This window comes from Nansenia antarctica, assembly GCF_963989245.1.
Source record: "Nansenia antarctica genome assembly, chromosome: 1".
In the NCBI taxonomy this organism is placed as follows: Eukaryota; Metazoa; Chordata; class Actinopteri; order Argentiniformes; family Microstomatidae; genus Nansenia; species Nansenia antarctica.
The window spans coordinates 85,894,555-85,910,939 of record NC_137674.1 but is presented as its reverse complement, the minus strand read 5'-3'; the positions used below and the strand labels follow the sequence as shown (position 1 = coordinate 85,910,939).

Here is a 16,385-nt window from a genome sequence, read left to right as displayed (position 1 = left end):
ATTGGCATTTTTTGGGTTCCAGCTTGATTAATTTCCACGTAAATAGATGTGGTCGGACTGATTTCCTTGCAGGATCTCATTTTTAAGACCTAGCACCTAATTTTTAGACTGAATAACTGAAATGTAAGACCTTTTTAGGCCTTATAGATTGGAATGCTGGATTTTGTTTGGAGTGTCGAGCTAGCCTGATGGAATTTTGGCTTGCAAAAAGTCTAGAAATCTGTGAAAACTGTGTTGAGTTAAGGTGTTATTCATATATGGAGTGTGAATGTTAGTAGCTATTGAAACCATATTTCCTCTTTGGTCTAGAGGTGATAGCACTAAGAGACAAGCCTCCCACTCCTTCACTTTTTCCACATTTATAAAAAATATTAAAAATGTGCACAATTTGTAATGACAACCTGATCTACACAGTGTGCAATTGATTCCTATGCAAATCAGAGACCCTATAAAAAACTAAGATATTGATTCCAAAATTACATGAACTATTACCCTTGCATTAACATCATCATTAAGAACATCATTAAAAAGATGATTAATTATTAGCCCAGTGATCTTTGTACACCTGAGGGCAATTCGGTTGTTAAGTATGACGTCATGCGTGACGTTTAGCAATTTCCGGGTCCAAATAAAAAATTCCCCGCACCAAAGTACCAGTGTACTAAAGCACCAGAGTACCAGTGTACTAAAGCACCAGAGTACCAGTGTACTAAAGCACCAGAGTACCAGTGTACTAAAGCACTAGAGTACCTGTGTACTAAAGCGGTAGAATGACAGTTCAATCGTTTTTTTAGACTGGGATCGAGTTCATACAACAAGGGACACAGCACTTTCCCGTTTTTCCCATATTGTCAGCGTCTTTGAGCCTCGGAAAAGCGCTATACAAATATAATGAATTGTTATTATTACTGCGGCATTTCTAAGAGAGCGCCTCAGCCAACGTTGGACCCGGAAACACGTCACGACTTAACAACCGAACACCAACACACACATCTCCTGCTTAGCTTCCCTCACTGCAACATCTGCACAGTGGCGCTCCACCCCCCGCATGCATGGAGCATTCCTCTGGTTGCATCATCCTATGAACGTTAAAGGAAAACTATTACGCGCTTTTTCCACAAGTTAATGTTCCTCTCCGGGGTTCTCAGAACATCATAGATGTCATAGAAGCTGTTTTGCTGAAAATACCACTCAGATGTTAATCCCTGCATCTGGTTCAGTCCTTTTTCTGGGAAGGCTGTTTTCCGGGCTGTTCCGGGCGGGTTGGGACATCATCAGAGGTTCACTGTGTGGCAGCGTGGTGAGGGGGTGAGGGGGGTGGTATGGTTTGGGCATGTATAGCTTGCCACTACAACTGGCTAACTTGTCTTAGTTGATGATGTGATTGCTGACAGCAGCAGCAGAATGAATTGTGTGTCACACAAACATCTGGTCTGCTAAAGTACACGCAAACGCCTCAACGTGCATCTGACTGTGCTTGTTCTTCTGACAGTAAGACAATGACCGACAGCAGTGGTTCCCAACCTATGGGCCGCGGCAGACTGCTGCCAGAGCAACTACAGGAGTTTCTCCAGGACCAAAAGTGTAGAATGTTTTGGATCGGTCAAAGTTACTTCCTGATGATAAGAGCAACAACAACTGAAGATGGCTGCAGCCTGGCAGAGCGTCACCATGGTTACAGTACAGTCCTGTCAGCATCACCATGGTTACAGTACAGGCCTGGCAGAGCATCACCATGGTTACAGTACAGTCCTGTCAGCATCACCATGGTTACAGTACAGGAGGCCTGGCAGAGCATCACCATGGTTACAGTACAGGAGGCCTTGCAGAGCATCACCATGGTTACAGTACAGGAGGCCTGGCAGAGCATCCCCATGGTTACAGTACAGGAGGCCTGGCAGAGCATCACCATGGTTACAGTACAGGCCAGGCAGAGCATCACCATGGTTACAGTACAGGAGGCCTGGCAGAGCATCACCATGGTTACAGTACAGGAGGCCTGGCAGAGCATCCCCATGGTTACAGTACAGGAGGCCTGGCAGAGCATCACCATGGTTATAATACAGGCCTGGCAGAGCATCACCATGGTTACAGTACAGGCCTGGCAGAGCATCACCATGGTTACAGTACAGGCCTGGCAGAGCATCACCATGGTTACAGTACAGGCCTGGCAGGGCATCACCATGGTTACAGTACAGGCCTGGCAGAGCATCACCATGGTTACAGGCCAGGCAGGGCATCACCATGGTTACAGTACAGGCCTATCAGCGTCTGGTGGGGTCAATGGGTCACAGACTTCAGGAAGATATTGCGTACAAAGGATTGTTGACCAAATACTAAACATGAGTGCTTAATTTATATTAATTTGTCCCAATACTTTTGAAGCCCTGAATGAATAGTGTTATGTATTATATAATGTGTTGTCATTTCTAAAATGGTGAAACCAATGTGTACAAAACACCATCAAATAAAAGCTGAGAATCTATACTTTATAGATACCTTACCCATTCACACACACATTCACACACCAACGGCGGCAAGCTGCCATGCAAGGCGCCGGCCCGCTCACTGGGAGCAATTTTGGGATTCTGGGAGCAAGATAGATAGATAGATAGATAGATAGATAGATAGATAGATAGATAGATAGATAGATAGATAGATAGATAGATAGATAGATAGATAGATAGATAGATAGATAGATAGATAGATAGATAGATAGATAGATAGATAGATAGATAGATAGATAGATAGATAGATAGATAGATAGAAAGATAGATAGATAGATAGATAGATAGACAGATACGATAGATAGATAGATAGATAGATAGATACGCAGGATATTGTAGATAGATAGAGTTGAGCCTGGGGTAGAGGGTTGTAGCCTGTGTTGGTTTAGTGGTTGAGAGCGGTCTAGAGAGAGCATTCACACTCAAATATATTGTGCTTGCTCTACTTAAAAAAAACTGGGGGAACTATTTGCGAGGGATAAGTGCCTTAATCAAGGGCACACTAGTGGTGGTGTTTTCAAGCGGGATTTGAACTCACAACCCTCCGATCACCAGTCCAACTCGTTGTCCACTACTAGACCACCACTACCCCCTATTAGTATTAGTTATGGTGCCCAAGTATAGGGCATCACAAGCCCTTACAGATTCATATTTAGCATCATGTTTAGTATTTAATAATAATAATAATAATAATAATAATAATAATAATAATAGCTTGGATTTATATAGTGCCAGAGGGGAATCATCAATCCACCAGTCGTAGCAGGAAGAGTAATCTAGCTCAGGCCAGGGGCCATTGGCAGTCGTTGTGGTAGAAGAAGAAAGAAATAATTATATTTTAATTTTTTATAGACACTGGAGAAACAGTACAAGGGGGGAAGTAGAAATCTTAGGAGACACAGTATAGGGGGAAGCAGGTGTCTCAGGAGACACAGTGCTGGGGGGTAGTAGATGTCTCAGAACATAGAACTGGTAGCCAAGAAGAGCGCATTGTTGGTGTTGTCTTTCTAAGAATGTGTTCTTCTCCTGGTTTCTGGAACCAAGCGAGTCTAACCTAATAATAAAGTAGGACAAAATAGTAAGCTGTGAACTCGCTTGAAGCATGTCCAAAACAGCTGAACAGGGAGGTCCCTCCCTATACTCTCAACACACATTTAAGGAGGAAGCAAAAAAACTTCAAACGCAGAGAGAGAGAGAGAGAGAGAGAGAGGAGGGTAGCAGCCATGTAACCGCTCCCTCTGGGTTCACTGCATCCAATTATTATATAGCACCGTGAGAAATTACGACTGCTCACAGACGTTCGCACCGCCGAGACACATTTTCTTCGCATTACATGGGAACGGACCCGTTCCGCCGCCGACCTCTTTGTTGTCAGAGAAAAACCTCTACCAAGGAGTGTTTTGTTAGCATGTATATCTGTGTAATCCTCTCTTTGTCATCCTTGACGTGTCATAAAGCTGTTTTCCAAACCCCCCCACCACTTCACCACTTCACCCCCCCAAACCCCCCCCCCCCTTCCCCACCTCTTCATTCTTCATAAGCTTGGCGTAAATTAATACCACATGGGCTCTCGGGCCTCAGAGAAAGGAGCGGAGGTGTGATTTAGCCTCCCGTCCTGCGGCAGTACAGGCAGCTGACAGACATCCAGGGCCTGGTCCGGGCCTTGCTGGCTCTCTCTCTCTCTCTCTCTCTCTCTCTCTCTCTCTCTCTCTCTCTCTCTCTCTCTCTCTCTCTCTCTCTCTCTCTCTCTCTCTCTCTCTCTCTCTCTCTCTCTCTCTCTCTCTCTCTCTCTCTCTCTCTCTCTCTCTCTCTCTCTCTCTCTCTCTCTCTCTCTCTCTCTCTCTCTCTCTCTCTCTCTCTCTCTCTCTCTCTCTCTCTCTCTCTCTCTCTCTCTCTCTCTCTCTCTCTCTCTCTCTCTCTCTCTCTCTCTCTCTCTCTCTCTCTCTCTCTCTCTCTCTCTCTCTCACACGGCACTTCCTCCAGTCTGGAGTCAGGACGCGGTCCCGGGGACGGGCCTCGGCATCTGGACTTGGCCGCGGTTCCCTTTCCCAGGGAAACAAGCGCTCCCTTCACAGCCCCACTGGCCTGACCCGGCTCTCTCTCAGCCCCCTGCTCCTCTCATATCCTTACTAGGGATGTTGTGCCACAGAGATCAGGGGAATATATTCCAGAAATATAGCCCGGGTGAGGCCCTCAACCAGGTCTCGGGGTGGTAAAAGGGTAGCCCCTCGGCCCCGAGCCTGGTGGAGTGGAGAGGAAACAACAACCCATACGCCGAAGAAGAAGGGGAATATATTCAAAACATTTTAAAATCCCTATTAAGCACAATGGTTTTTACTTTTACAGTGGACTTTTCTGTTTTTGGATGGAATCGATGTACTTACTTTAGGACTATGACTTCGGTTCATTTTCAACAACAGTAAATCAACTTGTGTTCGATTAAACGATATCAAAAGGTTTTTTGGGGGGAAATCGTCATAGTAATCAAAGTGTATTTGGTGTTTGGCAGAGATAGAGGGCAGTAGCTTCAAAGGAGGACCACGTTTGGTCCTCTATGTTACAACACAAACTTAAAGCAATGTCAGCTTATGGTATTATATCATCTTTTGGTGAAAGGTGAAACTAGTATTATACTAATTGACAACAGGAAAACAACTACATGTTTCGTATACGTTATGTTCTGCAGGTGAGATGTCAGACCTTTTAACGGGCTACATTATATATGGGATAATAAGATTCACACAGTAATCTCCAATAGTCTCTCAGTACAACATGTTGACACCTTTCATTCGAGCATGACTATTCTGAAAGCCTACGTTCTAATATCTGAAACAGTACATCAGTAACACAGGAGTGTGTACAGGAGTGTGTAAGGTTGTATTAGATCTAAGTGTGTTTTTCTTTTGGGTATAACCTCAGAGCCTAAAGACTTAGAGAGTAGTGGCTTTAAGTTTTTACATAGTGTTAGTTTTTTTTTTTACAACCAACTATTAGACTGTGAGAACAAGAAAACACAGACCAAGAGTCCACATCTTGGTCTCTTTAAAAATGTATTGAGCTTTTCCCAAGTGGGAGGAAGTTCAGGGCTGCTAGCTAGTTGTTCCAGAGGGGATCACGGCACTGTTTCGGGACTTTTATTTCTATGGCATTACTAATTCAATTCACTGTGGGAAGAGACTCAACTCAACTGCTTTTTTCTTTTCTTCCCCTTCGCACTGTGCCTTCCTCTCCGAACTAGCGAGGCGTTTAACTCTGTCACCGCTGCCTTCAGCAGACAAGCAGTCTAGCGGCGTAGGCTACGACTCCCTTGTCGATACCCGCTCGTAAACAATACTGTTTCATCATCCGTTTTCCTAAGAAGCTGAATCATCAGTAGCATTTGTTGATTATTCAATCAAACAGGATATTAAAGAGACACAATCAACGATGTCCTTGGTAAGAGTTCACGTTTTCTTTACCCTGGAACGTGTTACTGTGTCAAAGCTCTCTCTCTATTGGCTCGTTGTGAGACGAGGTGGGCGGTCAAGGGAGTCTGTAGGTGAGTGTCTCTCTTCTACCAGTGGAATAGAGAGAGAGCACACACAACAACTGACTTTTTAATTCTGCATCCTCTACTACCCTGCCATGTTTTTAGGCAAGTGTCTCTTCTACCAGTGGAATAGAGAGAGAGCACACACAATAACTGACTTTTTAATTCTGCATCCTCTACTACCCTGCCATGTTTTTAGCCACTTGCCCTCCTCCCTTGATTTGAAGACGACGCTCTGAAGTGGTAACGAGAGCCCTCGTGTGTGGTTCACATGAACATCTCACACAAAGAGGGGTTAGAGATACTGTTTGTGCAAAACATGAAAAAGGGGGGATGTGCTAACTCTCCCCAATCATAACAAATCAGTGGTTCAACCTCCGGCACCGAGGCTAAGCAGATTACTCTCATTTTCCACCACTTGTCCCTTGTAGCTAACAACCTCCAATTAGCAAAATCCCACTGTGCAAATCAACGCCTTGACGGAGAGCGACTGTGACAGGCAGAGAAATTAGAAACTTCTCGATGTTAATCTACCGCTCTCTGGCAAAAGCCGCGTCGTCGTCACAAAACACTTCTAGGGGGGTAATAATACATATTCAAGAGACCCAAAGCACAAAGGTAAAAACACACAAACAGTAATGATGAACGGCAACAACAACAACCAGGAAAAACAAACAGCTTCACATTGTCCCTCACAGTTAAGAACTGCATCACTGAGTGCCCTGAGCGAGCTGAGGGGACTGAGTGGTGTGCAGAGTGCCAGGGCAGGCTCTCTGTGTGAGCCATGGATCCTATTACTAGATCAACAGCACAAAAAGAGGAGCTTGTGGTATATTATTTCACAGCGCCGAAAGGCTCCAATTAAATGTTGGAAGAAAAACACACTACCAAGACGTTCAGTGCAACCTAGAGCAATATATGGGAAGGCAATAGAAATGGAGCAATACAGCAAACACTATTCAATCATCAGTCTGCACTCTGCAACTCTACACAGGACGGTTTACTGTAATTCTTAACACTAGAAGAACAGCCGTGCCTATTTTACCTACTATAAGAGCCGCCTCGGGGGTCAAATGACAATGGGAAGCTGCTACTTACACACAAAGACCACTAGTTGGCGCGTCTTGTAAATTAGCCTGCCTCCTACACAGAAAAACTGCGAAATAGCTTTATACTAGCTTATCCTGGATTCCTGATGTGATTTTGGATACTGGGTGGTATCTAGGAAAAGTCATGAAAGGAAAGTCCTGAAATTTGATAGAGTATATACCACTTTGAATCTACATTGTTCAATTTCACTGAATCAATTTATTGAAGACCATAATGGAAAAGCATCACGCTTCATTGTCATTATAAAACTACAATTACCCAGAGTAAGTATTTCTTGCAATGAGTTCACCATGAAACAATAATACTAACCATATGGGAAAATGGGTTGGATTGGGGGTAAGACCCTGCGACATACCAGCGTCATGTCCAGGGGGTGTACTTGTACATCAAGCCGCCTCACGCTACAGAAACAGGAGATAGGCTCCTTCCCCCTAAGGGCCGTTAGGCTCCAGAACCATCGGTTCTCAAGGCTACTTGTTTTTATTTTCACTTGTTTGCCTGTTTTAACCTGCTGTGGCTTTCGCTCTTGTATTATGTTTTATTATGTTTCTTCCTTGTTTGGTAAAGCACTTTGTGACCCTTGGTCTGGGAAAGGTGCTGTATAAATACATTTTACTTACTTACTTAGGGAAAATTATATGTAATTTACCTGTCGTTGTTGAGCCAGTTTGAAGTGGAGCCCAGGTCCGTGGTTCTGGTTCAGTGGAGGCCTCTGGGGACCGGGCTTGGACCCCAGGCACGGGGCCCCTGGCATGGGCATCTGTGGGTTCTGGTAGTGCAGAGCTGGATGAGGCTGGTTCTGGGCGGTCGTGGCTGGCTGCTGCTGCTGCTGCTGCTGATGGCCTGCAGTCTTGCTCAGCGGGCCCGCCATGATGGGGATCTGCTGTTGACCTGCAGAGGGGGGGGCGGGCGGCGCTTTGGGGCTGAAGTGCAGCATGGGCTTGGAGCTGAGCACCTTCATGTCCATGGGCTTGGAGCCCCCGGGACCGTTGGGCTTGAAGAGGCAGTTGTTGTTGTTGTTGTTGACGATCCCCTTGCACTGGCCGGCGCTCATCGGGCGCAGGACGGAGTTTCCCGGGCCGATCCGATTCTGCTGGCCCAGCGGGGCCGAGCCGGAGAGCTTCTCCTGGGGAGGGAAGGTGGAGGAGGGGTGGGTGCCCCTGGCTGTGGCCCAGCTGGTCCCCCCTCCTCCTCCTCCTCCAGGCTGTTGGTGGTGGTGGTGGAGCAGGTTGTTGTTGTTGTTGTTGGGCTGCTGCTGGTTAGCCGCCATCTGCTTCAGCTGCTCTGCGTGGGACACCTCGGGCCAGCTGGGCAGGGGTCTGGGGGGACCGTGGGGCCCTTGGCCGTGGGGTTTGTGTGAGGAGGTGATCGGGGAGGAGGAGGTGGACAAGGAGGAGCCGCCCATAGTGAAGGAGGGCCCCGCGGAGGCCGGTCGGAGCTGCGGTAAGCAGCCGTGATTCTGTCCTCCGAAGTCAGGAGAGGAGTACTCCGTCTTTATGATCCTCGTCTCCATCTGAGAGCAGAGGCCGGCTTGTAGAGCCCCCGCCGAGCTGGGCCTGCCGCCGAGGTCCAGGCCGAATGCGTCGACGTCCTGCTTCAGCATCTTCTCGAACTCCAGGTCGTTGAGCGAAGGCACAGACTTGGTGAGCTCGTCGAACAGATCCTGGAGGTCCGGGTCGATGTGACCTCCCCCGCCCCCGCCGCCGCCGCCCTCGTCTTTGAAGTCGAACACCATCATGCCGGTCGACTCCGCGGACGACGACTGCCCGCAAGACGACTGCATCTCGATGGGCTCCTTCTTCATCTCCTTCAGGGTCATGTGGAACAGGTCCGTGCCCACGCCGTGGGGCATCATGTAGGCGTTCTTCCTCTGCAGACTGTTGTTGTGGCCCATGGCGGGGGCAAGTCCTGGTAAGGACTGAGAATGCCCCCCTACACTGAAGGAACAAGGCTCACCGCCCACCAGGCCGCCACCGCCCTCCATACACACACGCTTGAAGTCCGGTCCGGACGGCCCGCAGGAAAGGCCGTTCTGTTTCGAAGCGTACTCAGACACGTGTCCGTCGAGTTTTCTCCTCAAAGACCCTTGGAGCTGTGAAGACAAAAAAGAAAACTCTATTAAGAAATCTGTTGATCGGAAACAAGTCGAGTCGTTTCAATTGATGGCATGGCCTCAGCTTATTATTTAAGATTCACTACGGGAGTTTAACTGTTCATTTATTTACCTCAGATGTATTAATTAAATAGTAAATGGACTGCACTTATATAGCGCTTTTATCCAAAGCACTTTACAGCGCCACTCATTCACCCATTCACGCACACATTCACACACCAATGGCTGCAATTTACCATGCAAGGCGCCGGCCCGCTCACTGGGAGCAATTTGGGGTTCAGTGTCTTGCCAAAAGACACTTCGACATGTGGCCAGCCGGGGGCTCGAACCGCCGATCTGCCAACCTTGCGATCATTAGACGGCGGCTCTACCTCCTGCACCACAGCCGCCTGTATTAGTGTTGACTCTATGGTTATCATACTCCTATGACATCATTTCAATACATTGTTTGCCTCATTAAACCAGACAATCCTTTGTTTTCAGATGAAAACATGGGGAGGTGTGCTCCTTTCTGTCCAATGAGGTAATATCCAGACATTATTTATGACTATCAAGGGAACCCCTTTTTCTCAAGAGCACCCCCAATGGCAACATCTTCCATAATGTAGCTTTAAGTTCAAATAAACCTATAGATAATACAGCTTAAGACATTTGTGCACATTTTTCAGTTCCACTCTTTCTGTATTTTCACGTTTATTAAGACAGTAGCAAGATAGTCAGATAGTCAGATGAGAGTTATGCCAGGACAAAAGCCAAGCAAGGCTTGAATCCACTACTAAACATCTTTCAAATTAAAACCCATGCTGGTTCAATCGAAGTGTTGCCTGAAGAAAACCAAACATGTAAGATCACAAGACCCACTATATATAATGAATACACTTAATTTAAATCCTCCCTCTCTTTGATGTTGTAAACCAATTAAAATTGTGATGATCATTCTAAATGTCAGTATAATAAAAATGTAGTCCAAGCACTAAGTTTGCTCCAAGTCTTCCATCCAACATCTCCTTTAGCCAGTTAGCCAACAGAGGTTTTCTGACATCATTAGCCTTCGTCAAAGACCACAGTATTATGATGTCACATTCCAACTGGTTACCGTAGAAACATGGGCAGGTATTTATTTAGAAAGACGTATTTCACAAATAAAGTTCTATTGTGAAGCTCCAAATTTGCTTTCTGATGACGTCAGTTGGCACCTTGCTATACCCTCATGTGGCAACACGTGTCTCTGCATGTCTCGCTGACATGGATGTCAGCCCACCACCTCAAGCTCGACCTTAACAAGACTGAGCAACTCTTCATCCCTGGGAAAGCCTTCCTGCCCTCTCCAAGACTCTATCACAGTGGAGAAATCTACGGTGACCTCCTCCCAGACAGCCAAGAACCTTGGAGTGATCCTGGACAACCGCCTATCCTGTACGGAGAACATCGCAGGGACAGCACGCTCCTGCAGATTTTTCCTCTACAACATCAGAAGGATACGTCCATTCCTCACCAGAGAAGCAGCGCAACTCTTGACCCAGTCACTGGTCATCTCCCACCTTGACTTGCAACGCACTCCTGGCTGGGCTCCCCGCCTCAGCCATCAGACCTCTGCAGCTCATCCAGAATGCTGCTGCCTGTCTGTTTAACCTCCCCAAATCTTCTCATGTTACCCCCCACTCCTGAGATTTTTACTACCCCCTCCAGTGTCTACTAATAAAAACAATAAAAAAAATAATCTCTTCTTCTAGCGCGACGACTGCCAATGGCCGCTGGCTTGTGCTAGATTGCTTTTCCTGTTACGACTGGTGAATGGATGATTCACTTACTTAGCCAAATGCATAGATTGTAAGTTGCTTTGGAATAAGACGTCTGCTAAATGCCAAACATGTAAAGTTCAGTGACACTTTAATAGACAGTGATTTCATACCTCAACCAAACAGAGATGAACATTAAGAGATGTTACAACACCGTCTTATACGAGTGTTCATCTTAGCCTTTGGAAAAGGGCTGTAATGACATAGTAGTCTGGAAAGCAAGTGCTGTGAGCAAGCATGTGGACACCTCACATCCGAAGCATCTCTAGTCTCATCAGTACATAGTTACATGCTAACACCCCCCTGTCTATATACCCCCCTGTGAATAGGCCATGTATAGAAGTATAGAAGTTTACACAATAGATACATACTCAGATTCCTACCGATTACTTTTAGGTATATCTCCCTATTTAAGTCTATTTATGTCTCATTTGTTTTTTATTACCTTAGGACTGCGTTTTATTATCTTAGGACAGTGTTTTGTTTGTTAGCACCTAGGGTTTGCATTTCAATTTCATTGTACCAGTACAATGACAATAAAGATCATTAATTCATTCATTCATTCTTCTAAAACACATTAGGCCTGCTTATGTTACCTTATCGTGCGCATAAAATGAGATCATTACCATCTTGTTTACAGATAATCACGGTCACAGCTGTTTGAAAAGATTAACTGCCCGTAACTTAGTAGCAAGTTGACGCACTTGCTCAGTGGCACAGTCTACACATAAAGATGACTCACTGTCTGGTCATCGTTTAATGTTATTCCACTTCTACAACAATCTGAGCAGCAGAGAGGGGTATCAGTGTAGTAGTGACGATTTCACAGTGAGAACAAATTGTAGTCATTTCCAGTCGCTGGCACACATCACATTAGGATGATTCACAGCCCGAAGGCCTGGTTGTTTATTCCTGTTGTTCACTCGGTCTCTGGGTTTCTACTATCAGCAGGGTTCCTACAAGTTTCAACAAGTCACATTTAAGACCTTTTAAGACCTTTTTGAATATAATTTTAGACCTAAGGATTTCAAGGACGCGTGGGAACCCTGGATGATGCTTCTCGCCTGCGCTCACTACCACTTCTATGATATTCAGGTCATGTTCTCACATGAAAGTCCGAATCAGGACCCGGAGCAAGTGGATGAGATTGCAACATTGTTGCTTAAATTATTTCTCTGATTTACGTTCTCACAGTACATTTATGTAAACGAAGTAACATACGCAATCGAAGCAACAGACGTGGTAGTTGATTGGTCAGAAAAATGTAAAATTGCCTGTTCGTCCCGCTCTTATCCAGATCAACACGCATGCGCTGTTGTTTTCCTATGGACAGCCTCGATGCGTCGTTTCTAACCGGAGCGAAACCACCCTTTTCAAGCGGAGCATGCATCGGTTGTTTGGTCCAGGAGCGACTTTGAATGCACGTTCTCACAGCTCCAAACGACGCAGAGCAAAGCGAATTTTATCCTAAACTCCGATTCCAAGCGAAGCAAAAATGTACTAGTGAGAACACACCCTAAGATTTGTTGTAAAACACGGGACATCCCCACATTCTAATCAGCTCATCAAAAATATCTGTGAGTCACCTCTCGCCTCTCTTTTGTGGCAGGATGGGGCGGTGAGTGTGTGTGTGAGTGTGTGTGTGTGTGTGTGTGTGTGTGTGTGTGTGTGTGAGTGTGTGAGCTTCACCAGAGCGAGTGGAATGATGTGGTGGATGATAATGTCATTAGTGTCGTGTTGGGAGGCCGTGTGAAAATGTACTCCTTTGCCTTTGAGAGTCAGGAAGTTTCTTTGATTAGCTGTTGACAACAAACCACTGGTACAAACCCTCTGAGCGGAGAAGAGCATCCCAGACCTCGCCCAAGTCTGTTTTCTGCTAACATATGGATATGACCTCATGTTGTTACCCAACCCAGATGTATGCTGCCATTCCTGGGCAAAACGGACTGACTTACAGTATATAGCTATGCCTTATTCCAAAGCGCTTTACAACGGCCTCTCATTCACCCATTCATTCATTCACACATTCACACACCAATGGCGAGGTAGGCAAGCTACCATGCAAGGCGCCGGCCCGCTCATTGGGAGCAATTTGGGGTTCAGTGTTCAGTGTCTCGACATGTGGCCAGCCAGGGTTCGAACTGGAGATCTGCCAACCTTGCGATCATTAGACGCCGGCTCTACCTCCTGAGACACAGCCTCTACCTCCACCAGCCTCTACCTCCTGAGCCACAGCCTCTACCTCCTGAGACAAAGCCTCTACCTCCACCAGCCTCTACCTCCACCAGCCTCTACCTCCTGAGACACAGCCTCTACCTCCTGAGCCACAGCCTCTACCTCTTGAGCCACAGCCTCTACCTCTTGAGCCACAGCCTCTACCTCCACCAGCCTCTACCTCCACCAGCCTTTACCTCCTGAGCCACAGCCTCTACCTCCACCAGCCTCTACCTCTACCTCCACTAGCCTCTACCTCCAGAGACACAGCCTCTACCTCCACCAGCCTCTACCTCTACCTCCACCAGCCTCTACCTCCTGAGACACAGCCTCTACCTCCACCAGCCTCTACCTCCACCAGCCTCTACCTCCTGAGCCACAGCCTCTACCTCCACCAGCCTCTACCTCCTGAGACACAGCCTCTACCTCCACCAGTCTCTACCTCCTGAGACACAACCTCTTTCTCCACCAGCCCCTACCTCCTGCGCCACAGCCGCCTTATCTTAGCCATTAAAAGGACACATGTTAGCCAGCTTGTTGATGTGGATGAGGAGGTATGACGTTGTTCTCCAGTACTGGACCTGTACCTCACTTAGACCAGAGACGGCCCAGTTAGTACAGGAACATATCTGGGCCACGTTCCTCCTATCAGAGCCCGTAGCTAACTGCCACCTCTCACCCAGGGTCATTGCCCCACCACACTCGGTCCAGTTCTGGCACATATAAGACTTGCTGTTGCCAGAACTCTGCTGTTGAGTCAGTGACAGCTGCTGGTGAAATGTGCAACCAGTAGCTAAAGTCATTTTTCAGTTTGTTTTACATGTGCTTAAACTACAGATTGTAAGCATTCAAATGATGTGTCATACATTGAAATTGGAGAAAGATTGATTGAACACGACAGGTGTATTTGAATGTTGGTACACCTCAAACATTGAATGGGAGAAAAGTGACTCTAAACGCAGCCATAGCTACGAACGCTGCTAACAGCTAGCGCTGCGGCTAACAAAACACATCGCTACGAAGGTCTAAACTGTATTTCAATAACATCACAACATGCTGAGAGAACATCGACATGCTAAAAACACATAACTACACATAACTAGATAACTAGAACACATAACTAGAACACACAACTGTCTGCTGAGTGGAAGTAGCTAAAGATGTCTGGAGCACAGATTTTCTTCTTTTTTTATTTTTGCAACTGGATACAGTTGAGATTATATTTGACCGTAACTTCTTCGTAGTGAGTGATCATGCAACCATAACCGTCAGCCAGATGGATCTACTGTATTTTGCTGTATATGGGGGTGGCTGTGTCTCAGGAGGTAGAGTCGCAGTCTAATGATTACAAGGTTGGCAGATCAGCGGTTCGAGCCCCGGCTGGCCACATGTCGAAGTGTCCTTGGGCAAGGCACTGAACCCCTAAATTGCTCCCAGTGAGCGGGCCAGCGCCTTGCATGGTAGCTAGCCGCCATTGGTGTGTGAATGTGTGTGTGAATGGGTGAATGAGAGGCCGTTGTAAAGCGCTTTGGAGCAGCTTTGGAGCAGCAAAAAAGGCGCTATATAAGTGCAGTCCATTTACCATTTATCATCTGTATAGAATAATTCCATAAACATCACACATACTATTTTCAGGGAGACTCTGAATTCTTGATAAATTATAAACACTAATAACTTTTATGTTTTTAATAACATTTGCCTATTGCTGCATCTCCCCAGCAACAGTTTACTCACACATACAATCACATTAATTAATTAAAAGAAGGCATCAAATACCATTAGTCCACCGTTTTGGTTAGAGGGTAAATACAAAAGCACAATAACAACAAACGAGTTAGTGAAAGTCTAGCGTATAATGCCCCAAAAACAACAACATCGCCTGAGGGGAAAATTATTCTCAAATATTAAATGTCAAACCAAGACTCGGATTTAGCTCATGATAAACTGTCTCTAATTCGCCTCTGAATCGATAGACAGAAATGATCCCAGATGTTGATATTTTCCTCTGGGTAAGATCCATCAGCCTCTCTACCTCTCCTCCATCTCTCCCTCACAATCTTCAGAGATTCAAGCTGATAAATTGAATCCATCATACTCCACATCTGTTTTTACTGCAAACTGCAAGCAGATGAAGACAGATATTCTATTGTGTGGATCTCAAAACACACTTTCTTTCTTCCTTTCCAGAAGCTTCTTTTTAAGGAGTGACGCAGGACAAGGACTGTATACTCTCAACGTCTCCAAACCTGAGGAAACACATCATGAATAATGGAGAAGATTGTATCTGTTGCTAAAAAAGCCACTATGTGACTGTGGTTGCCTCGCACGGTTTACAGAACAGCACAATATTTTCGATGTCCGAACCACATCCAGAGACTTGGCACGGTTGTTATGGATACCATCGGGTTTGCGGTTGGTTTACATCTCTGCAGACAAAACATCTACCAGTCAACAGTTGCAGTTGTTTTTCTGAACGCTTAACCAGTAACAGTGATTCTTGAAGCACTATCTCTGAAACCAGTAACACGTGTAGGCCACTGCGTTTACCAAGTGTGACAAAACAAACGCACGTTCTCTGCTTCACACTCATGTTTGTCATTTTAATAATGCACTTCTAGCAAAACTGTGAACTTTAGTCTCAACATTGCTACATTATTTTGACAATTGCCTTTCCACACTTTTGACAAAAGGCACATTTCCACACTTGTGAAAACACTTTTACATAATGAGTTCACTTACAAATCAGAGCTTGAACACTATAAATAGGTCCACGGGTTAACATTTGGTTTGGACAACAATGGAGGTCAATATTGGACAGAGAGTAAGAGGGGTGAGAACTAGAGGAGGACAAGGAAGAGGAAGAGGAGGAGGAGGAGGATGAGGTGGAGGAGGAGGATGAGGTGGAGGAGGAGGATGAGGAAGGCGAGGAGGAGGAAGAGGAGGAGAGGAGGTGGTGGAGGAGGAGGAGGAGGAGAGGGAGGGGGAGGAGGAGAGGGAGGAGGAGGGCGAGGGAGGAGGAGGTGGAGGAGGAGAGGGAGGGAGAGGAGGAAGGCGAGGGAGGAGGAGGAGAGGGAGGAGGAAGGCGAGGAGGAGGAGGAGAAGGTGGAGGAGAG

The 16,385-nt window shown here is 46.2% G+C and overlaps 1 protein-coding gene across 1 annotated transcript in view; it reads right to left on the bottom strand.

Annotated features, from left to right (window-relative positions):
* maml2 (mastermind like transcriptional coactivator 2) overlaps positions 1 to 16,385 on the bottom strand; it is a gene marked incomplete at both ends in the record, with an annotated part of 74,026 nt that overhangs the window by 6,631 nt on the left and 51,010 nt on the right. Inside the window, one exon of the mRNA XM_080526723.1 lies at positions 7,796 to 9,238. Coding sequence (XP_080382849.1) covers positions 7,796 to 9,238 — 1,443 coding nt within the window. The remainder of the gene's footprint in view (positions 1 to 7,795; positions 9,239 to 16,385) is intronic.